General features: G+C 45.1%; 1 protein-coding gene across 1 annotated transcript in view; it reads left to right on the top strand.

Annotated features, from left to right (window-relative positions):
- The window catches only part of DNAH1 (dynein axonemal heavy chain 1), a 78121-nt gene that overhangs the window by 27039 nt on the left and 28504 nt on the right, over positions 1-22578 (top strand). Inside the window, exons 20-44 of the mRNA XM_087745184.1 lie at positions 1634-1887; positions 2805-3017; positions 4763-4927; positions 5645-5766; positions 6330-6435; positions 7540-7719; positions 8410-8550; positions 9212-9375; positions 9872-9985; positions 10611-10799; positions 11873-11978; positions 13053-13166; positions 13491-13640; positions 14120-14206; positions 14312-14498; positions 14614-14705; positions 15186-15340; positions 17029-17206; positions 17493-17687; positions 18341-18460; positions 19079-19237; positions 19531-19635; positions 20849-20989; positions 21499-21659; positions 22358-22515. Of these exons, the coding sequence (XP_087601310.1) occupies positions 1634-1887; positions 2805-3017; positions 4763-4927; positions 5645-5766; positions 6330-6435; positions 7540-7719; positions 8410-8550; positions 9212-9375; positions 9872-9985; positions 10611-10799; positions 11873-11978; positions 13053-13166; positions 13491-13640; positions 14120-14206; positions 14312-14498; positions 14614-14705; positions 15186-15340; positions 17029-17206; positions 17493-17687; positions 18341-18460; positions 19079-19237; positions 19531-19635; positions 20849-20989; positions 21499-21659; positions 22358-22515 (3756 nt within the window). The remainder of the gene's footprint in view (positions 1-1633; positions 1888-2804; positions 3018-4762; positions 4928-5644; positions 5767-6329; positions 6436-7539; positions 7720-8409; positions 8551-9211; positions 9376-9871; positions 9986-10610; positions 10800-11872; positions 11979-13052; positions 13167-13490; positions 13641-14119; positions 14207-14311; positions 14499-14613; positions 14706-15185; positions 15341-17028; positions 17207-17492; positions 17688-18340; positions 18461-19078; positions 19238-19530; positions 19636-20848; positions 20990-21498; positions 21660-22357; positions 22516-22578) is intronic.

Genomic DNA, 22578 nt, shown 5'->3' with positions numbered 1-22578 from the left:
ACAACCAGGCTGCAAATCCCTTTTATACCTAATTCCCAAGATAGTGCTGAAATGAAAGCCACCCTCTTATGTTGCTGTTAATTTTTATTTATATAAAGTAAAATAATCCACACTAGTCATAGAGGATTACTATGTAGCCCAGTGGCTAGACATGTGGGTTTAAGCCCTTACGCAAGTCAGGCAGCAAAGGAACTTGAATCTATGTCTTCCAGGTGCTGTTTTCTGGGCCAATCTTACCTTCTCTATTGGCCAATGAATTTAATAGAAAACCAGAAGAGATCTTGATTTTGTTATGAATAAAATGAAATTGCAAAATCTGGAAATTATCTGTGGAATGTAATAACTGTTTTCCTTCCTGCCTGAATGTGTATGAAGTTTAGATGATCGCATCCAGCCCTTGCAATTCACGTGAAGGTCTTTTAATCATGGCTCCTAGTAAAGCTGGAATTGAGACTTCAGTTGTAGCTTAACTTCCCATTCCATGATTCTCAGAGATGCGTTGGTCATTCTTTAGAGCTGATTCGAAAATCTCCTGCCAGATGGCTTAGATTGAAATATATTTTGCAGTGGGAGATTTTTGATTCATCCTTTTTTACTTGAACTCGCTCTTAAACAATGCCATGAATCAGCCCCAATGGAGGAGGTGATGAGTGGATGCGTGAGTAACTATGAATCATTATGGTAAACAGAAATACTAAGAATACCTGCTCATGTTCATTGCAATATTCGCTGGCACCTGGTAAAATATATGCTTCGTCCTTGAGTCTGCCTTGTCTTTGCATACCTCGCAGCAGGGAGTGTGAGGTGGTCACATCCTTGCTGTGAGTGCAGTGCAGCCATGTCAGGTGCAATAAAAGGAGGCAGATGCTGTAGACAGATTTTGGAAAGGAAGCAAGTCCCATATTCTTTGCCTGCCCATTGCTTTACTCGCAATAGCACAAGCTGAAAAAGGGCAGGATGTGAACAGTGCAGAGACGTGGGCTTTCAGGATGCCCCCAGAGAGCAAAGCCTTTTCCTTGACCTTGTCCTTCCTATGAGGCAGAAGTACCTTTGGCTGTAGTGTGGCCATAGGCTGGCAGGGTCTCTCCTGCACGCTTTCCATTTCCATAGCTGGCTGTGATCCTAGCCTACTTCTAGCTCCTATGTATAGTGTCTGTCTTCTATTTAGGATGGTCTGAGCTGGGGTGTGAGATAACTTGCAACACAATCTTGTTAAGGAAGTGAAGATCTTGGAACGATGACCAGAGCTTCTAAAATATCTGTTGGCAGATGGGGCTTCATCATGCTTGGGCCCATATTAAGGAACTAAATTTGTTTGCTTCTTGTCTTCCGGTGAGCTTTAGGCTAAGGCACACTTCTGCTTAGCATGGACTTGCCTGTAACAGACTTTTGGCTAACAGGCAGATCTGCTTCTGGAAGTGGGCTTGAATCCTTGCTTAGTAGCCATGTAGAGAGAGCCTTTGTGTCCTCATTATTTCAGCCTGCATTTTCCAGGGCGCTCTCCTGCTGCTTACCTACCCCATATCATGCGTCTGCAAGCACATCAAGCTTTAGACAACTTCTAGGAAGTTCCTTAAGGCAATCTCCTCACACACTGTTGTTGCTGACGTTCTTCTGTTTTTCTCCCTGAAAGCCTGCCAGGGTGTGGCAATGGAGTTTCGAGACAAGATTGATGAATTCAGACTATACGTCCCCTTAATTCAAGGGCTGCGCAATCCTGGTATGAGAAGCCGGCACTGGGAGATGCTGTCAGAAGCTATTAACATCAATATCAAGCTAGAACCCAATCTGACAGTTGGTCACTGCTTGGACATGAACCTGCTGGACCATATCGAGAGTATTACCAAAGTAGCTGAGATAGCTGGCAAGGAATACGCCATTGAGAATGTGAGGAGAGAGGGACTTGCTGTGTCTTTGGTTGCTTCTCAAATACGTTTATTGACCAGGCAGTCACTGCCTTGGGTGATGTTCCTGTTGTCCCAGAGCATTAGACACATTCTGCAGCATAAGTAAAAAGGCTGCTGCCCTTAGAGAGGGGAGCAATGGCCACGCAACTGAGTTCACACACTAGAATAAGTCATTTCGCCTTGCGTAGAATTTCAGTTGTAGCATAACAGCACTACCTGATGGTTATGCTGATCCACTGGTTGGGTCTCACACCTCACTGTGGGATTAGTGACTGTTTAAGTTAAAATAAATTGATTGTCTGCATTCTGCCATTCAAAATTATTTGCCATTATGTCAGGGAAATTAGCTGTGACTGGAAACGGAGGTGGCAAACCCTTTAACACAGTAAAAGTGCAGGGAAGACTTGGTGGCTCTGGAGATTCATAGGTTAGATAGTCTTTCAGCTTCAGTTCACCAGTTCACATGTGACCTAACATGGTCTTGATGGAAAGTCATTACCTTCTGACAGCTTTTGTTCTCTGAAATTGCAGGCGAGTTCCCAATGGATAGCTACCCCTTTCACAAAGCCATCATTAACCGTAATCATTAACAGACACTTTGCTGGCAGCCTCTGCACATCTAGTAGCATAAACTGGCCTGGAGATGAAATTGCCCTTTTTTCCCCTAAAGGTGTTCCTTTCAGAACAGTGTTGAGGTGTTGAGTCCATGGGCAATGCAGAGGAAACGTGCTGTTGCTGAGTGTGTCATGCATTAAATACACAGCTGCAGTTCCCAGTGGAATCCAAGAGCAAAAATCTGTCACTTGCTAGAGAGGGGCATTACAAGAGTTGTGGAAGCTGTGATAACCATTGCACAGGTTGTATCTGAAAATTAAATTGCTTGTCCCTTTGTTCCAGGCACTCAACAAGATGGAGAGTGAGTGGAACTCCATTTTGTTTACTGTGATGCTTTACAAAGACACAGATACCTTTATTCTGAAAAACACTGATGAAGCTTCTCAGCTCCTAGATGATCACATTGTCATGATTCAGAGCATGTCCTTTTCACCATTCAAGAAACCTTTTGAGGAAAGGATGAACACATGGGAAAATAAGCTGAAGATGACACAGGTATTGGTTTCTTACCTGGACACAGGCAGGCAGCTGGGCTGTGCTGCCATGCTTGAACATGGACACTGTGCAGTTGCTGCTAGGGAACTAGGAGGACAACAATCAAGAGAATATCAGTCTTTAGGGAGGAAGAGGGCCTGTCGAAGCCCTCTGACTCTAGTAAAAGAGGGGATAAACGCAGACCCTTATTCTGCAAACAGCAGTGATGAAATTCCAGCTCTTGTGCTGCCTATTGCAACACTTTTTGGAGGGGCCAGGACTCTCCCATTGCTGTGAATAGTCCTACTAGCGTCTCTAATCATATTATACTAAGTGGACCTTACAGGTTCTTACAGGGCCTGTGAAATCCATGCTAATCATTCACATCTCAGTGTAGGAAAGCACATGGAAGACTGCTGTTTGGAGTAGGATATGGCAGACTGTGCCAGCACTTCTTCATCGGACCAGAGCCTGAATGCTCAGCACCCAGCAGGACTCAGCCAGCAGAACAGCATTTTGCTGCAGGAGAAAAATTCCAATACAAGTTTCTGGCTGGAGAACGCTGTGTAAATGCTGGTGTTTGGTGCATGGCACCATTGTTATCTGTTATTCATAACTGCCTTATTCTGTTTATTGGTGCTTACCATCTGCGTGTGCTTGGGCCATGGGCTGCCAGAGTGCTAGCCTTGTCTCATGAGGATATAGAAATGCTACACTAAGTCCTAAGGCAGTAGGTGACATAGGAAAATTCAGTTATTTGCTGTGTGGTTTTGGCTGTCATGTTTTCCATGTTTTCACCCTGCCTTTCCTACCCCTTCTTTTGATTGCATTCGTCCCTGTCACTAAAGGCCCATGAATCTGCTTCTAGGAAGTGGCTTATCAGGGTTAGCTGATGGAGTATGGCAAACACCATTGTTTGTATTACTGGAAACCCCACCTCTTGCTAGGTCAAGTGGCTGCCTGTGTTCAGGGAACAGTAGATAGCACCGTGTGACTAAGGCAGTCTGAAAGGGAGTCAAACACTTGAGCTGCTTTGCAATGTTCAGCACGTTCCCCATACCTTCCAATCTCCCATGCCTGAAAATGGAGGAGGAGGATGTTCTTCCAACCTAATGCTCTTGCTCCTTTGAATGACTGACAAACAGGGACTCCTGTCTGGTGTCTAACTTAAATATTTAACTTTTCATTCATTTCTCTTCATTCAGAGTGTTGTTCGAAGGTCTTTTCATGGATTATTCTGTAGGCAAGTCTGGGGCTGAGGTACATCAGGCAGAAGAGAGGATATGACAGAATTGGAGAGTTCGGCCTATTTTATTTGTCATTCTTCTTCCCCAAAAAAGCTCTTTTCACAACATAAAATCCCTATCTTACTGTGTGCTGACATTGTGCTATCTTCTGTAAAATACAGAAACACTAGCCGCAGAAATTTGACCTAGCACCACAAAATCCCTTTGAGCTTTAGTACTGGCTTGCACGTATTTCTAAACTACCCCCCATTAAACTAGTGGGTGTTGATTCTGATGCCTGCTGACAACAGTTAGCAAAGGGGATTGCTTGGAAATTGTTAATTACTTGAGAAAGAAATTCCACTTCCTGACACTGCAGGTAGATTTTAGAATTAAGGAAGGTCTAAGTGAAGCATCACCTCTTTTTTTTTTTTTTCTTTTTTCTTTTTTTTTAAACCCATTCTGGTGCACAGTTTGAATGATTTTGTTGAACAGGTTCATAGCATGGTGTCCTGATATGCTCTTCTTGCTTCCAACTAGGATGTCCTAGAGGAATGGCTGAACTGCCAGCACTCTTGGCTCTACTTGGAGCCCATCTTTAGGTCAGAGGACATCAAAAGACAGCTCCCATTGGAAAGCCAGCACTACCAGGCCATGGATAGGGACTGGAGGAACATCATGAAGAATGCTAACGAAAACCCTCAGGTGTGTGCCTTGATGAAAGCCAGTGCAGGTATCCCAAACTCCTTGGAGCTGTGCTCACACAAGGACTGCCTTTGAGTCATTGCGTTTTGTAACGACATGGGCATGAGCAGCACTGTACAAACCATGCAGGCAGTGTGCTAGGTTTCTGCTCTTGGAACTTTTGTTCCAAGGCAGTCCAAAAACTGCCTTTTGTTCTGGTGTCCAAACAGAGTCATTCCCTGTGATGGCTTGGACCAAGCTGTCCACCCCACCAGATACCTTCTCCTCAGCACACAGGCTCCCTACCTCCTATGACTCTTGTAATCAGCCATGCTATAATACTAATCCATAAGATCAGTCCTTCGATTCTTCCTCAAGCCTGACTCTGTAAATTGTTTAGAGCCATTGTTTTCACCTGTTTCTGTGTCCTGGTAGCAGTGCTCTGCATTCTTCTGTTCTCCAGTCTCCGCTGCCCAGGATTCTATCACCACTCGTATTCCATGTTACGAATGTTGGTATTTAGGGGAACCCAGAAATGTGGTTGTCACATCCATAAGTGCTGTTTCCCCTCCTTGCCCACAAAGCTCACACCTCTCCAGATCCCTGTGAAAGTACTCCTGTGAATGAGTCATTTAAATCCTATCAGTAACATCACTGGGCAACCCAATTATCTCCACTGCCTTATCTCCCACATGCTCAGAATACTGATGCTTCCTCTGTTCTCCATTCTGTTTATAGGTGATTTCTTTGTGCCCTGATCCTACGCTACTAGAGAACCTGCGAAAATGTAACAAACTACTCGAACTTGTGCAAAAAGGGCTGAGTGAATATCTGGAGACGAAGAGAGGCACTTTTCCGAGGTAACCCCAAATTTCAGTGGGCTGGATCACACTCCCTACTTCAGAAAACATGAAAGCAGACACTCACTCCAGTTCACTCTGCCAACAAAGAGCAAAACAATCTAAGCTTAGGATATTGTCATGAGATCGCAAACATAAGCAAGGCTACGCCTTTCAATGCTGCCATCTGATGGGGAGAAAACAGGCAGACACAAATGTTATGAGTTAAGGGCAGTCTGGTAGCATCATTGCATATCTGTGCCTCATGATTTGTCTAGAAAGGGTGGGGTGAAATTAAAACCTCCATGTAACTCTGTCACTTATTTCTGAAGGAATACTTCTATTATTTGATACTCATTTAAACCCACTTTGCATGGGAATAACTGACTTCTGCAGATGGAGAAGTCTTTCTCTACAGAAAGGTAGATGGCTGGACTGTGGCTGCTACTCTCCTGCACAAAGAAATCAGTGGGCAGTCAGAAACAATGTCTCTAGCAATAGGCTTGTTCGTCATCTGGCCAGGGCTTAGCCCCTGATGCTACAATAAATGGAGCTTCCCCTCATGCCTTGCTCTGTGTTTCTAGGTTCTACTTCCTGTCAGATGATGAGCTGCTGGAAATACTGTCTCAGACAAAAGACCCCACTGCTGTACAACCCCACCTCCGCAAATGCTTTGAGAACATTGCACAGGTAGGCATAGCAAGCACCCTGGTGGCTTGGCCCACCTTTGGGAAGCTGGTGTCATGGGAACTTGGAGGCATGCTGACATCTGGAGGAGTGTTCACATTCTGCTGTGTGGAAATGTATCTCCTGGGAACCTGTAACTGTACGTACACATTGCAAGGTGCTGCCTGCCCTGGTGTGGGATTCAAGCAACCTCAGTTTAGACATTTCAAAGCCAGACATCTGCCTATGAACTGGGCACCCTCAATTACTTTTTAGACAATGAGGGAAAAGTAGGCATCCACAAAGGGCGACTTACAGAAATTGACTTAGATACCCATCTTAGGAGGAGAAGACGCTCCCTCTGGAGATGTCTGTCCATCCCACCGTGGAGGCCAAGAGAAACAGCTGACTTAGCTGTCTGCTCGCAGGCACCTGGTTAGGATGGAATCCCACTCTTGCTGACAGCCTCAGGAGGGACAAGGAGTGAACAAGCCTGAACTGAATTAAGTTTCTGCCTTCATCCCTACTTACGAGCTGGGGTTAACCCAGCTATTTTTCCTCTTCATTATTCCTAATAGACTTCAGACTCCATGGCTAGTCACAGCTCGCACCACCACAATACTCAGACACTAAAACCAATCTTCTAGTCATTAGCTTGGGAAAATAGAAAGGAAATTGAACTGGAAACCTGGTGCAAAGCCATTGGAATAAATAAGGGGACTTTCAGTGATATGCTGGGGCACTGGATAAGCTGTTAAAATTTTACTCTTAAAACCAGGCACCCTGACCTCAAGGGAATTGATTTGCATCTACAGAATTGGACAGGAATCAAGGGGTTGAATCCTAGACAGGCAACGAGAAATGTTCATCCTACCTATAATTTGATTTGCTTCACTCAAGTTAAACCAGCGATGTGAATCTCTTGTTTTCATACAATCATCCTTCATTTTTTGGAGAGGTCATTTTACACACCTGCTGCACACTTTATTATCACTATTGACAACCAAGTTCAGCACCAGATTTATAATGAGCGTAGACCACTGCAGCCTGGCTCTCCCCCAGTGGTAAGAAGGCAGGGATAGAAAGGAAATCCTCCATTCATGTCTCCTGTTGTGCTTCTTCCATTAGCTACTGTTCCAGGAGGACCTACAGATCACACACATGTACTCTGCTGAAGGAGAAGAGGTGAAGCTGTTTGTTCCCATCTATCCCACTGACAATGTGGAAGACTGGCTGCTGGAAGTTGAGAAATCCATGAAGGCCAGTGTACGGGACAACATAGAAAGATCAATTGGTGTTTATCCAGAGGTAAGTGTTTTATCACAGGCTGGCAGGTCTCTGATGTCTTGGTTCCAGGCTTGCCATAGAGGTCAGCAGTGATGGGGCTGATGAATTTGTGATATTCTGCTAGTTTTAAAATACAACTTTTAATCCATCTGTGTGGGGGTCAACTGCAGAATGCACAGTTGAGCGAGTAGTTAATGGTCCGGAAGAACGCAAACCCTGCACACTCACTTAACAGCCACAGAACACTTCCCAATATCATGGAACAACCCTGTGTGAATCCGTTTCTATTCCCCTCTCCAGACAACTTCCTCTTTATAAGGATCTACCCTCTTTTGTCTTCTTCAGCTCTCATGTCTCACACAGTATTCTGGTAAAGGCAACCAAGGCACGGTGAACTATTGATTTCAGTCAATGCATCAGGGGATGCATCTGGGCTCTGGTTTCTGTGTAAAAGTTATGCTGGTAGAAAATCAAAATTTTTATTTGTTTGGGTCTAGGGAGGGAGAAAGGCTGAAAAAAGAGAAGGCCTCAGATATTTCTGTTACTGTTTTCTACTCAGTCTGAAAATTTGCAACTAGGAAAGTTAGGACAGAGGAGGGGAAACATTCTTTTGGGTCTCACGGATTCATCTCAGAGCAGGGAGGCATAGAAATAATTAAAAAAAAAAAAATCATTGTCTTACCACCTTTTTTCTTCTTCTTCTTATTTAAGACTCCACGCACTACATGGGTCTTGCAGTGGCCTGGCCAAGTGGTCATTGCTGGCTGCCAGATTTTCTGGACAAAGGAAGTGTCTGAAGCTCTGGAAGCTGGAGATTTGTCCAGCAGGCTTTTCCCACAGCTGAGTACTCAGGTATGAAAATGAATGAAAGGGTGAGACTTTGCCAGATGGAGACTTTTCAATCATCAGACCTTAGATAACTTATAAATACAGCCAGGACAATACTGTAGGAGAAACAGAGATGCAGTTCTGCATAGCACAGCTCAAAACCAGGTAAAAAAACCAGGTTATCTTAATCATTAGGATATTTATCATCATAAAACTCAAATAATGTACAGGACTGATAATATGATGATTACGTGAAGACAGAAAGAGGGTGAAAGATAACTTCTCCAGGGTCACCCAAGAAGTTAAAGGTGGGGGAGAACTGAAGTGCTGGACAGTAGAAATCAAAGTGAAACTGCATCCTTCATATCTGTTCCATGCATCTGATCACACCTAATACCTGGGAGATATGGTGTCCTCAGCTCTGGGCCTCATGGTGGCTCTAACTTTTTCTTTTCACCTGAACATGGTAATGGTGTAGGCAGAAGTCAGCTCTGAGCCAGCCCTAAGCAGTATTTGCTTTCTGAACAGTCATTTGTATCTCGGGCAAGAGAAGAGCCGGCAAAAGTTGCCTGGACACAGCCTACGATCTGGACTTAGCATGCCATAAGTTTGACTGCATTGTGTTAGTACAGCCTGGGTCTTTGGGATATGGATTGCTTCAGAGTACTTTCTTTTCCTTACCCAGCTGGGCAATTTGGTTGCCCTGGTCCGTGGAAAATTGACAAAGATGCAGCGAGCAGTGTTGTCAGCTCTTATTGTGATTGAGGTCCACGCCAAGGATGTTGCAGCAAAGCTGATTGAGGAGAATGTGACAAGCACGAATGACTTTGAGTGGATCTCCCAGCTCAGGTAGAGACCACAGCTGTTGAACTTCACCTGGCTTCCCTGGCCAGTCTTCATTCCCCTTACCCATCAGCCATGTCCATGACAAATGGAAACAAGAGTTTGCATAGTCTGTAAGCCATATTCCTTAGTCACCTCTAACATCCCTGTGAGAAGAGGGATTGAAGTCTGCTAAGGATGCCAGTCCTAAGGCATCTGAGACAGACCTAGTTTTGATGGCATCCACTTTGGCAATATAGACTAAGCCATACCATGGTGTTTCACAGCCTCTCTGTGAAAGGCCATGCTCCTGCCCAAGGAGTGCAATGCTTGATATAACACCCAATTTCAGGTCCTGTGAGAACTCCTGCCCACCCTGTTGTGTTACCTTATCCTTTCTTCTCTCGAGAGGGAAATCCCATGACATGCAGGTCTCCAAACCTGAAGGCTGCAGTCTTATGAGCTGCTGTATTGTCTGCCAGCCAGTGTTTATCTTTCTGATGTCATGTTCACTCATCATTAGATACTACTGGATGAGGGGGGACCTGTACATCAGAGCTGTCAATGCTGAATTTATCTATGGCTATGAATATCTGGGAAACAGTGGCCGTCTGGTTATCACGCCCCTCACTGACAGGTAAGGAGATTGGTTTCTAGGTAATAAGTGTATTTTACTTTTTTTTCTGGATAAACAAGCCTCATTGGGGATTAAACCAAGGATCTGACCATGCTGGTCTTACTACTTAATGTATGTAAATAGAAACCGTTTGTAGAGTAAAGGACTACCTGAGATGAGGGCATAGGAACACCCTAGCATTGGTGTAATTGGTGCAATTCTACTGTATTCCTAGTGATCAGTGCTCAGACTGATTGCTTTCATTCTCCTAATTCTTAATGTAGTGTTCTGCCTCATATAAAATGCCCACCTGATAGCTAAGGAGCTCTTCTACAAACCAGTAGATAGGGGCATCAAATACTCTAGCATAGGCAGCAGCAATAATAGTTTTACCCTTTTGTAACTGTCCTTTTTCTGGAGAGTGAATTTGTAGCCAGTGGCAGAAGGATTTATCCATGCAGGCCCCCATGAATACTAATCAAGGCCACATAGCTAACTCCTTTGCAGAGTGCTGCATATCTAAGCAGTTCTGCGGAACAATAAAGGACAGATTCCTACCTGTCTCCAGCTGGATAGATCATATGTCTCCCTTACTGAAATCAGTAGTAGAAATGCTTTTCATCATCTGGTCTCTTCTTTGTTGTAGGTGTTATCTGACGCTTACAGGAGCTCTGCACCTGAAATTTGGAGGAGCACCTGCAGGACCAGCAGGAACAGGCAAAACAGAAACAACAAAAGACCTGGGGAAAGCCCTAGCAATCCAAACTGTAGTGTTTAACTGCTCCGACCAGCTTGACTTTATGGCAATGGGAAAGTTTTTCAAGGGACTAGCCAGGTACAATGAAATGCTGCGTGTCATTATCAAGGAGTGGGTAGGACACAGGGATGCTGGCCACTGGGAATTGGTGGTTATTTTTCATAGCAGCCCAGAAGAACAAGCAAAGCCTTAGTAAGGGAGTTACTGTGTTCCAGAATGAGCAGTTACAAAATTCCTGCCAGAAGGGAGGGACAGTTGAGCCAATTTAAAAAAAAAAAAGGGGGGGGGGGATAAAAAGAGATCCTGTTCATTTAAGGCAAAATTAAAATGCTTTGCACCAATCCACTATTAGACACCTGTGCAAATGTTTCCGCTCTGGCCTTTGTTTTAATATCATACACATTGGACTGAGATTCAGCCCACAAGCTACTTAATCTTAAGAAGGAGAGAATCTGCTGAGTGTATCCAAAATTGAGCAGCCAAGAGAGACTGCTCTAAGCCCTGAGGGATCCTCTCAGAGAAGCTTCTCTCTTCTCTACATTTCAGACAGAGCTGGTCCAATTAGTCTGTTGCACACTGGTGAATCTGAATTAGTTACTCCAACAAAAGCTGATACTCTTTTCTCAGATGTTTTCTTTGTAAGTAATTTAACTTCCTTCTTAAATCATGCCTTCTGGGAAGATCACCTTCCTCATATACATGCTTCCAGCTTTATACATAGTCTTCCAAGCTCTGAAAAATGGACTTAAGAGATGTCTAAATTATATCTGCTACACTTACAGCTCAGGTACAAAACAGGAATTCAACGTGACGCCTCCTTCAAGCCCAAATCTGTAACGCACAGAATTTGTCCCAGGCTGTAGGATCAGACATTACCATGGTCTTGCAGGGACCATGCACCTTCTCACTGATCACATGGCCTGCGATGCATAGTCGGGGTGAGGGGCTACAGCCCTTTCCACTGTACCAGTACACTGTGGCTGTGTCACTACCTGCTGTGGGACATTAGGGGCCTTTTAGGTTTGCTTGTTGTCTCTGTGCTGCCTTCCCAGTATGTGGATTTATAATTTCTAGATCTAGCTGAGCTTTTGACTGCAAGTTTGCTCCTGTGCGATGTTCCTAACTCCCCTCATTTTTCCTTCCTTGCCCAGCTCTGGCGCATGGGCTTGCTTTGATGAGTTCAACCGCATTGATATCGAGGTGCTGTCTGTGGTGGCCCAGCAGATCACAACCATTCAGAAAGCACAGCAGCAGAGGGTATGTAATGAACATGCGGATGCAAAGGCAGACAAAAATATCTCCACTTGAGCTAGTCTAGGCAAGTCCTTGTCTTTGCATGCATCTTCACGAAGGACCAGCTTCACTGCTCAGGGTCAACTCAGACAGACGTACTTGAGCTTGGAGAGGTATGAGTAATGCCCTAGCTGTGATGCATCATACCAGGCCATTACATAGTCAGCATCCTGGGTGGGTTTTGTAACTTCACCCTAGTCTGTGCTGCCACAGTTGCCCACACTCTCAACAGGCTGAAGTATGTCTCAGCTTGAGCTGCAGTGCCAGCAGACTTTGGTGTGGGAGACACTCTGATAGAGATCCACTGAGCTGATACAAATTGGAGGTGTGATAAAGGCAGCCAGTGTTCTGCCATGAGCTGCTCAGCACCACGTTTGTCTGAATGTGTTATCCAAGCTTTAGTGGATTCACAAAACCCAATATGTGCAGAAAAATGCATACACATGCACACACAGAGTTGCAATGTAAAGTGAATTGTTGGCTTTACATGGAGACTCAGCTGTCAGCCAGTCTAGCAGACAGCCTCTGCTTCGTTCTCTGGAGACGCAGAGGGGTTAAGACCTGAATCTCCTTGACTTTGGCTTGGAATTAGAAACTTGCTTTCCGTGAATTCTTCTGCATTACTTTATCCCCCATCTGAAATTACTACCTACACAGCTTTAAAAAGGATTTAGGTTTCTCTTTGCCCCCTCTGCCACGAATTAATTCAGGTCCAAACTCTACTGCAGAATAAATGGAAAGATGTTTGTTTACAGCTGGAGGGATAGAAGTCTGTTCAAGAGCCAAAAAAACATTGTATCCTATCAGTAAATCTTCGATGAGCCCAGTTTCTTAAACAGGGAAAAATATTGCCAGTAATACTGGATTCCTGCAGTGGGACCAGATTGAGTCACTACAGTTATGGGCAGCTGTGTGTGTCCATGCTTGATGATTTAACTGCTGAAAGCCATTGTTTTCCTCTTGGAAGATTTTGCTACATTATTTAATTGGCAGGTCAGGCTCTGTTCTTTGAGGATGATCGTATTTTTAATTTTCTAGGTGGATCACTTCATGTTTGAAGGCACGGAGATCCCACTGGTCCCATCCTGTGCAGTCTTCATCACAATGAACCCAGGGTATGCTGGGCGTACTGAACTGCCCGATAACCTGAAGGTAAGGAGGGCAGACTGCATAGACAGAAAGAAGAGGGGCAATACAGGTGCTGGATGCTACCCAGACCACTAGTGTGTCCATGACGAGGATTAGGATGTGATGCTTTTGGAAAGTTTCTAGGATCATTTTGAGATTTGAATCACATCTGTAAGCAAATGGCACTCCTCAGATTGCAAACTGCAGGGATGCTACCCTGACAGGTGCCAGGCACACTTATGCCGTGTCCTTTAAACAGTCTGGGATAGATACTCAAGTCTTTTCAGTTTGCTGGAAAAAGCAAGAAACAACAGTGTTTTGATCTTGTGTTGGAACGATATGTTTCAGGCTCTCTTTCGTCCTGTGGCTATGATGGTCCCAGATTACTCCATGATTGCTGAGATATCACTGTACTCCTTTGGGTTTAATGAAGCCAAAGTCCTTGCAAAGAAGATCACCACAACATTCAAACTGTTGTCAGAGCAGCTCAGTACCCAGGTAGATGCCTTAATGTCCATGAATGTTTTTAAAATGTGAGGCTTTCTCAGCCTAGGCACAATGTACGTGGATGGTTCTCTTGGTGCCTTGTGACACCAAAGGTCACAATACCCGTTCTTCATCTACCTCCCTCCTTTCTAATGCTCATTTCTCCTCCTGTTGCTGGACTTGCATTCACCTTCAGTCCTAGTTAGGATTACAATGGCAGGACAGCCAAGCAGCCCTGCCTACTTCTCCCTCCATCTAGGATTTTTCATCATCCAGTTATTCTCATCTTCCTCGCCTGTAGTCTGTACAGCTGAGGACTAATTAGTTGTTTGAAGGATCCTGAGAGCAGATTTGGATGAAGGAGCAGTTGTTCTGAAGGCGTAACTCTCATTTTTCTTTTCTTACCTGCTAACTGAGTGCATGCATAGGTTCTCTCTTTTTAGGTGATGCTCCTGTATCTGATGACATTGTTTCCTCTGTGCCTTTTCCAGGACCACTATGACTTTGGGATGAGAGCTGTGAAGACTGTCATCTCAACAGCTGGCAACCTCAAAAGAGAGAATCCTACTATGAATGAGGTAAATGTTCTTACAGTTCACACTGTCATAGACTTACGTGGTCTTTTCTGCAGCCACATAAGAGAGGCAGGATCTTTGAAGTTCTGATTTCTTAAATCTTTGTAGGAGCTGATCTGCCTGCGGGCTATCAGGGATGCCAACGTACCCAAATTCCTGCAGGATGACCTCAAGCTCTTCAATGGTATTGTCTCAGATTTATTTCCCAAGATCAGAGAAAAGCCTGTTGATTATGGCATCCTGGAAGAAGCCATTCGCAAATCCTGCATCAAAGAGAACCTGAAAGATGTTGATGGTGAGGGGAAAGGCTCTCCACAAGCTCCCTCTGGGTCTGGGCTTTTAGTCCAGTGCTCTGCCCTAGGAAAGAGAGAGCTGATCCCAGACCCACTCCGCATCATCTTCCTCGACAGGTTTTGTGACTAAGTGCATCCAGCTCTACGAAACCACTGTGGTTCGTCATGGCCTTATGTTAGTGGGTCCAACAGGCTCTGGGAAGACAAAGGTATGGTTGAGACACTGCGCTGGCCCCAGCAAACCATCGCTTACCTAGTGATGCTGAGGGTTAAGCTTCACAGAAGACTCGCACTCCGGCATTTCCAGCTTCTCTCAGATGGAAGTCAGGAGACCAAAATGCTGCCTTTTAGTATTGATTTATAGCCATGGGGAAGTATATTAGTAGCTCACTCTTTCGAGCTGGGAGATTAGACTGAAGTTTATTAGCTCTACTGCAAATTTCTAAGGTTGAGACATACTTTGACATCTCGAGATGCTTTCAGGCCTCTTGCATAGGAGATCTGACTTCCTCCCCCTGCATCTGGAATGCTTTATTTCTGTGAATGCAGCCAGGCATCTCCTTACTATGATAATATCCTTCATTACATCTCCTTTCTTACGGCCCTTTGAATGCAGTTGCTGTGAGAGCAAGTGGCTTTGTCATTATGGAGCCATGGCAGTTAACTCTCTTGCTTTCCTGCTTTTGCAGAGTTATGAAGTCTTGGCAGCTGCAATGACATCACTGAAAGGTCAGCCTGCAGCCAGTGGTGGGAATTACGAAGCAGTCAGCTACTTTGTACTGAATCCCAAATCCATCACAATGGGCCAGCTTTATGGAGAGTTCAACTTGCTAACGCATGAGTGGTAAAGTACAAAACCTGCTTTCCTTCCTTCCAGACAGGAAACGTTTTTATTCTGGTCTTGAGCGTCCTCTCTTCAAGGCTGAGAACTATTTAGGGTAGTGGCATAAAACCAGAAGCGATCAAGTCCTTGTCCTCACCAAGCTACAATAGCCAGTCACGGCGATTTAAGCTGACATCTTTTATTGTGTGCTTGGCCCAGCTGCCAGCACATGCCCAGACAGTTACTGCAGCTCAGCTGGCAGCATTAGCTGCGTAACAAGGAATAATTCAATTGCTTTGGAGCACATGCCCCTGCTCTAAGATACAGCAGCTTAAAAACACTCACTTTGCTTCTGAAGAAAAGTGACCTCTGTGCTGCGCACTTTAATTGTTCTGTATAAACACACTGGTGGCCTTGAATGATGAAGGATGACTTTCAGGCATAAAGGGGCATTTCATTCCCATTACCAGGGCTCCTGCTTGCTTACATGGTTTGGAAGCAAGAACCAATAGCCCTTTTGCCCTCTTGACATCCAGGTCCTACTGCTTATGTTTCCATATGTGACCTGAGGTTGACTTTGCAGCTCACTTTATCCAGAAGCTAAGGTGTGAGAAGCAGTGCGAATCTCCCTTTGGCCCTGTCACTCACCACTTGCTTAGGGGCAAAGCTAAAGACTGTGTTCTGTAAAATGAGGGAAACTAAATAAATATGAAACTAACTGCCTCTAGGAAAAGTGCAAGCAAGTAAACATTACTGATGCTGAGACCCAGAGCTTCCCAACCTGGGCTCTGGTGCATCCTTACTGAAGGACATTTATAGGCTATTCCAGTTAAGCTCAACAGCTTATTTATGATGTGACTCTACCCAAGGGCAGCACACAGGCACGTCAACATGACAAAAAGAAAAATACAGCAGCCATGTAAAATGTATTTACAGACAAATCCATCTGTTTTAATCGGCTGAGCTTTAGAACAGACTGTTTTCCCTTGATCTCAGTAACAATACTCTGGAATTCACTAGCACTATAAAAACAACAAATAATTATTTAATAATGGGAGTAGAGTCCAGGGCCTGAACAGAAATTCCACTCCAAGTTTCCATGTTCAGATTAAGTTCTTGCTGTCAACAGCCAGCATTCCTTGTGTGTTTGCTCTCCTGTTCACCAGCTCCAGCACCACCTGGGTTCACAGGCAGCTGAGGATGGGGAACTTCAGTTATAAAGAGGGTAGAGTCACACTCTTTAGCCTGGATTCATCCTCCTAACCTATAGTTACCCAACTGAAGCACCTGAATTAGCAGAGTAGCTGTCCTGAGTCTCCCTTTACACTTGACGGAGAAAAAGAGGCACCTCCAGAGAGCAGATAACCCACCTATGACCTGAACTGGGTGCTGGCAAGGCTTCTCTGCTTTTCACTGAGGACAGAGATGTTAAAGGGAAACTTGGCATTTTATAGTTAGATGACATGAAGTCCAGATCCTAATGCCCAAAGAAATTGTCTCATGGTGCCGCTCAGGCTGAGATGTATGTCTCAGTAAAAGGAAGAATGAGATGGACCTTGACGCAGCTCATCATTACGTGAGGCACAGGTATCCTTGGGCACATGAACCAGGGTAAGATTCTGGCTCTGTTGCCTTATATGGTGGAAGCTTTGCCATTGATTTTGGCAAAACCAAAATGGGCCAAGCCCTGCCTTCTTCCCTCCTTTCAGGACAGATGGGATCCTTTCCTCACTCATCCGGCGGGGAGCTGCAGCCACCGACACCAGCAAGAAGTGGTACATGTTTGATGGGCCAGTTGATGCTTTGTGGATTGAGAACATGAACACGGTGCTGGATGACAATAAGAAGCTGTGTCTTAGCTCAGGGGAAATCATCAAGCTGACAGAGGTAACTCATCCCTCCTACTTTTGCTGCCTGTTGTCTGTTTTCCTTCCTCCCTCTTGGGAGGGACTTGCCTTTTACTTTCCACTTGATGTCTGTGATGGACTTGTATGGAAATTGGTGTCTCAGTAGCAGCCCTTTGTTGGCCAGACCTCTGCTGTGCTGCACAAACACAACAAAAAGAAGGTTTCTGCAACGAAGGGAAGGATTTCAGCTTCACCAAATTATGCTGAAAGACATATCAGAAGTGATCAAGTCCTTATCCTCCTTTCTCTCCTTTTGCAATTTCCAGAGCATGACCATGATGTTTGAAGTCCAGGATCTGGCTGTTGCTTCCCCTGCCACGGTCTCCCGCTGTGGCATGGTTTACCTGGAACCCAGCATCTTGGGGCTGGAGCCCTTCATCGAGTGCTGGCTGCAAAAAATCCCAGGCATCATGCAGCCCTTCTCACAGCAGCTAGCATCTCTCTTCAGGAGATTCCTCAAGGTGAGCTACCATGCCATTCCAGCCCTTCCATGGCTTGGAGCTTGTCAGCTCAGATATCAACCAGCCCAGACTTGTCAAGGCCTGGATTTAAATGCCATTGCAGGAACACTTCAGACTACTAGTATACAAACTAATCTGTGAATTTTCTGGCTTTAATAGAGCTTATTCACTGATCCCTACAGATGTGACTTAGTCTTATTGGTCATGATAGTTTATTTCCTTTTAAAATTATCTTCTTGACAAAATAATCCCTGGTGCAGCTCCATTGCTTACAGTGGAGTTACTCCAGGTAAAAAGTTGTAAGAACAAGTCTTGTTATTTCTGCTCTTCTCCTGAGCCACTATTTTAATTAATAACCCAGAGCTGCAAAGGAAAGGTCTGAAGGCACAAGCTGCACATCACTGTTGCACAGAGCGAAAAGGCAGACCCAGAGGTTTCTCATGGCTAAGACTGAATCAAGCAGTTTGACTTACTTTCCTCCAGTCAAAATGGTGGTACTTGGGACGCAGTGGGAAATGGCAGCATTCTCAGTCATACCTTCCCTGCTAAATGTAGCCTGCAGGGAGGCAAGGAGAAACCAGAACCCTAGAAGGTAAAAGCAAAGTCAAGTGTGTTGGATGATGACACTGAGCTGTTCCTGCCTCTCCTTACAGGAGGCCATTGGTTTTGTCCGGAGGTTTGTGAAGGAGATAATTGCCTCAACGGACAGTAACCTCACAAGGAGCCTCCTCATGCTCTTGGAATGTTTGTTTCAGCCTTTCATTCCCATTGAGGTAGGATTTTGCTGCTATTGCTTGTGTGTGCCTCTAACTCTTAAGGACACTAAGTCATGCAGAGGGTTAGTCACCAGAGAGCAAAGTGTTGGTGCAGAAAAGTCATGCTGTAGCTCATCTACATGGCAGAAGGCAATACAACATCTTGCAAAGCACAGGTAAACCTGGAAGGATTATGCTTTGCCCACTGAAAGAGCAAAAGATAAACTCCATGCCTACCAGGCTGGAGGGAAGAAGTTCACTTTTATTTATAGCAGAGGGAATTGGAGAATGAGTGGAAAGCAGAGATCAGAGCTAAGCAGTGATGCACTTCAGATTGCAGGTCCTTTGAGAATTAGTATTGAAGAAGGCTGGACAACTTTCAAATTAAAAGCCAAAGACTAAATTCTTCTCCCAGCTCCTGTTGAGTAACATTAGTTAAGCAAGGGGAGTCTCTCAAGTACACCAATGAAACAGCAAGTTTTAATCCACAGAATATATTAACAAGGCCTGTGAAAAACTGGCTAGAAAAAGCTACATGGAAGCTGAATAGAAATACAAACACATTAAGAAGAGTCTGGTTTTCATGTACCTTAACCATGCCTGACAATTTTACTTCTGCTCTTCTCTGGTTCTCAGGGAATTAGGATGATTCCCCAGGAGAAGGCAGCTCGTATCAGAGACCTGATTGAACCCTGGTTTATATTTGCCTTGATCTGGAGTGTGGGCGCTACCGGAGATTCCCAAGGTCGCATGGCCTTCAGCTTGTGGCTGAGGGAGAAGATGGCAAAGGAAAAGGTGAGTAAAGGAAAAGCAGATCCTCTCTCATTATAGAGGAACTGGCAATCAGGAATGGGGGTCAGAGATTCTTGAATGTCTGGAGGCTTGGGATGGGCTTCCTCTTGTGATCTGGTATACCACATCTGCCTCAAACTTCAAGGGACCCCTGGAGCTGGAAGATCTGGGAGAGAGACCTGATCCCCCGGCTGCTAGGTGGCATCCTGTTAGTAAAGTCTTCCTGGCAGTAGTGCAGATCCTCCTCTGAATTCAGCTGAGTGGCAGCCAAGTTCACCCCAGCTTTATTCCCACAGATCCAGTTACTTTTCCCAGAAGAAGGGCTGGTTTATGACTATAAACTGAATGATGCTGGGCTTAGCAGTGCTGAAGATGATCTGGATGAGGAGGTCATTAGGGAGGTAAAATATTTCACTTCAAACTCCAAGTTGGGAAATCTGGGGGGGAGGGACCAGGAAGCAACACAGTCCTGCCAGATTTGGTAGGATTTTCTCATCAAGGGCAAATAAGAAAGGCCTATAAGAACCAAGTGAGAATGTTTAAAGTGAAATGAAGCTTTTCATTAAAGGTAGAAGGCAGTTTCTTGCCTTCAGGGTTGTGAAGCAGATCTTTTGAATCTGAGCCAAGGACTGGTCAGTTCAGACCTGAGTGCCTCTGCCAGTGCTTAGGGAAGTGGGAGGGCTCTGCAAGTGTGGCTGCTGGAGGAGGACAGGGAGAAGCTCAGATGGAAAGGTCCGTCTGTGTTAGAAAGCAGTGCACAACAGCAGAAGAGCTGTGTGCAGCAGAGTCTGGAGGAGGAGTAAGGCAGACAAATATGCCATCTTTTTCACAGGAGACAGCAGAGCAGTAGGGCATGCAAGGCCCATCTGACTGACAGTCACCAGCCCCTAGGCTGAAAGAAAGAAAAAAAAAAAGAGGGGAAAAATGCTTCCCTTCCTGAAATCAGAGCAAACTAAAGAGCCCTACATGAGCATCAGATGCTTAGCAGAAGCTGCCAGTGTCATCTCTGTGGGAAGGCCACATGGGGTGGTCAGGAATGCACATTTTCTCAGCATTCTCCAGCACATCCCTGATAAAACCTCTGTCTCACTTGTATAGTGGCCTCTGGGAGGTTAGTCTGTGACTTGATTCTAGCACAAGTCGTCCATGTCCTGTGGAAAACCTCCATGTGCCTCTGAGTGCAACGCAGGTGATAGCACCAAACATGAAGATAGGATTGCAGCTAAGCCCTCTTTGGCCCTCTGCCACGGGGGCACTTACAGGGTAGGTCAGCTTAGGACAGAATTTCCGTTCTTGCAAATACCACAAGTGCTCCATCACCCTTTGATCCCAGTTTTCAGAATGGAGGGCAAGTATGTTGCTGCTGAGGCAGTGATGTCTAACTCTTGGGCTACCTCCCTCCCAAAGGAAGTGAGTCAGGCACTTACAGCATTGCCATACGGAAAGGTGTAGGTGGCAAGACTAGACAGAGGGGCTGGAAACCTGAATTCCTCCTCAGAATCTGAGCTACTACACAAGGAGTTGTGATAGGGAAAACACCGCAGAAATACTGTTTTCCTCTTCCCATAGGGGATAGATGCAATCACCCATTCTAAACACACCCATACATTTCAGGTGTGCTGGGAGAAGTGGCTGGACTCTACAGCAAAGTTCACCATGGTTCCTGACACCAACTTCTGTGACATTATTGTGCCCACGATGAACACAGTTCGAATGGCCCATCTGCTGGAGCTATTGCTCACCAACTGTAAGCCAGTATGTGCCCAGCCTTGTCTTTGATTTTTTTATTCAACCTTGTTCTCTTCAACAGGAGCACTTTTTCCTCTCCCAGTGCAGTCAGAACCTAACAGCTACCTGATACTTTAAGATTATTTCCCACTTTCATGGATTTGTATTTCTCTACTCAAAAGCTGTGCCTAAGCATCAAGAGTTCTCCATTCAGTCCCCAGGCACCATGCCAATGCCCCAAAGGAATATCAACACTCAATTGTTCGATCAAAATGAAGCAATTGCTAGATAGCCTATCATCATCCCTCTTTACCTGTTTCCTACAGTTCCATTCCATACTTCTCTGGTTGGATTCCTTCCACACCAAGAGATCTCTTGAACAGCTGTCCTTACTGAAGAAGCAAGCCTTCTGTCCTCTCCCAGCCTTCGAATGCTTAAGTGAGCAGTAACCTGCATTTCCTCCAGCAAATGTCAGAGAGCTGGGAAACACAGACTGTATGCCTATGGTTATGCTGCATTGCTGATTGTGCTTCTAGGTTCTCTGCATTGGTCCCACTGGCACAGGGAAGACTGTCACAATTACAGACAAGCTTTTGAAGAACTTGCCTCTCAGATACATTACACACTTCCTGATGTTTTCGGCACGCACCTCTGCTAACCAAACCCAGGATCTCATTGACAGCAAACTGGATAAGAGGCAAGTTTCCTTTCTGCATTTGCAAAGGCAGTATCCCTGAGCTCAGTGTTTCTATGAGCTTGGCCGTTTAGTTTCATCCCAAGACCTGAAGGGGCCCCAATCACGTACAGCTGTGGATAACAAATAGGGGACACAGCAAATCTGAGCTGGGATTGCGAGAGCCAGTAATAACTTGGTACAATGGCAAGCAAGTGAGAGGGATTAGTGAAGGTCTGTAAAAGTTGCTCCAATTCTAGTTATTCCAGAAGTACTACATTTCACAGCACAGGTGTTTGCAAACCCTGGTGTGGGATCTTTATAGAAACTGATAAGGGGAGAAAACATGGCTGCTGACCCCCAGTCCAACTCCCCATGGTTAACACCTTCCCTTTTGCCTACCTGGTCAGCCACTGGTTTGAAGTTTCCAACAGACTAATGCGCTCAAGCTTTGCTTTTATTTGCACCCATTTATTCATTCACATTGTACATAAGTAGACAAAATTTCATTTGTGTTTGGAAAGAAGCCAGTGCCTCAAACATTGCTCTGGATCTTTTCCGTGCAAAGGCCCATATAAAGCAGTATATGGAGTGTAAGTGTAAGGATAGCTGAAACTGCTGACCCAGGAAGCCTCTGGAGAAAAAACTGCTTTTGGATCAAGTTAGGAGTACCTTTGCAGTAGGAGTTGTCCTGCGTCCTTACACAGCTTCTCTCCTTACAGGCGGAAGGGTGTGTTCGGGCCTCCGGTTGGGCGTTACTTCATATTTTTTATTGATGATTTGAACATGCCTGTGCTGGAGAAATATGGTGCTCAGCCACCCATCGAGCTGCTGCGGCAGTGGATGGACCACCAGGGCTGGTACGACAGGAAACAGATCGGTACGACCCAGATCCTTTGCCCAGTACTCTTGGCAAAAATTGGCCTGTTGATAGATATGCATA

This window comes from Nipponia nippon, unplaced genomic scaffold (genome assembly GCF_047370975.1).
Source record: "Nipponia nippon isolate SJK-2023a ecotype South Korea unplaced genomic scaffold, ASM4737097v1 scaffold_9, whole genome shotgun sequence".
NCBI lineage: Eukaryota > Metazoa > Chordata > Aves > Pelecaniformes > Threskiornithidae > Nipponia > Nipponia nippon.
The sequence above is the reverse complement of the archived record's forward strand: the minus strand, read 5'-3'. Positions and strand labels throughout refer to the sequence as shown.